At 75.4% G+C, this 460-nt stretch overlaps 1 protein-coding gene across 1 annotated transcript; it reads right to left on the bottom strand.

The window, feature by feature from the left end:
- Nucleotides 1-29: 29 nt before the first annotated feature.
- LOC121344636 (ras/Rap GTPase-activating protein SynGAP-like) lies at nt 30-455 on the bottom strand (the record flags this gene model as incomplete). The annotated part of the gene is made up of 1 exon (XM_041420786.1): nt 30-455. A coding segment is annotated over one exon (426 nt), but the record flags the coding sequence as incomplete, so codon positions are not given.
- Between the last annotated feature and the right edge of the window lie 5 nt (nt 456-460).

Below are 460 nucleotides of genomic sequence, written 5' to 3'. Positions count from 1 at the left end.
TGTCCCCTCTGTCCCCTGTGTCCCCTCACCTGCTTGGTGATGGGCGGTTTCATGCTGGCCACCGAGGCCTCCTTGGCCAGCGAGGGCTGGCGGGAGCGGGCCGGGCCGTAGGCGGGCTCGGGCGAGGCCAGCAGGTTCCCGCTGGCCGGGCGCGGCTTCTGGGGCACCCCCAGCGCCGAGGGACCCCCGCCCCCTTTCCCCGCCCGCGACCCCCGCGGGGTGGGCGGCGGGGGGGCCCCGATGGTGATCTGGGGGGGTGCCAGCGTGTCCTGGAGCGACAGCTGCCTGCGGCCGAAGTCGCCGCCCGGCCGCCCGAACTCGTCGCTGTAGCTGTGGCTGTGCGTGATGTGTTTTTGGGGAGGGGTCGCCAGCTCCTCGCTCTTGCTGTAGCCGTGCAGCGGCGGCGGGGGGACGCCCCCGAAGTGTCCCCCCTCTCCGCCGCCCCCCTCGCCCCTCCCGC

This window comes from Onychostruthus taczanowskii, unplaced genomic scaffold (assembly GCF_017590055.1).
Source record: "Onychostruthus taczanowskii isolate IOZ18803 unplaced genomic scaffold, ASM1759005v1 scaffold6519, whole genome shotgun sequence".
In the NCBI taxonomy this organism is placed as follows: Eukaryota; Metazoa; Chordata; class Aves; order Passeriformes; family Passeridae; genus Onychostruthus; species Onychostruthus taczanowskii.
Note: the sequence above shows the minus strand (reverse complement) of the source record. Positions and strands in the feature narration are given on the sequence as shown.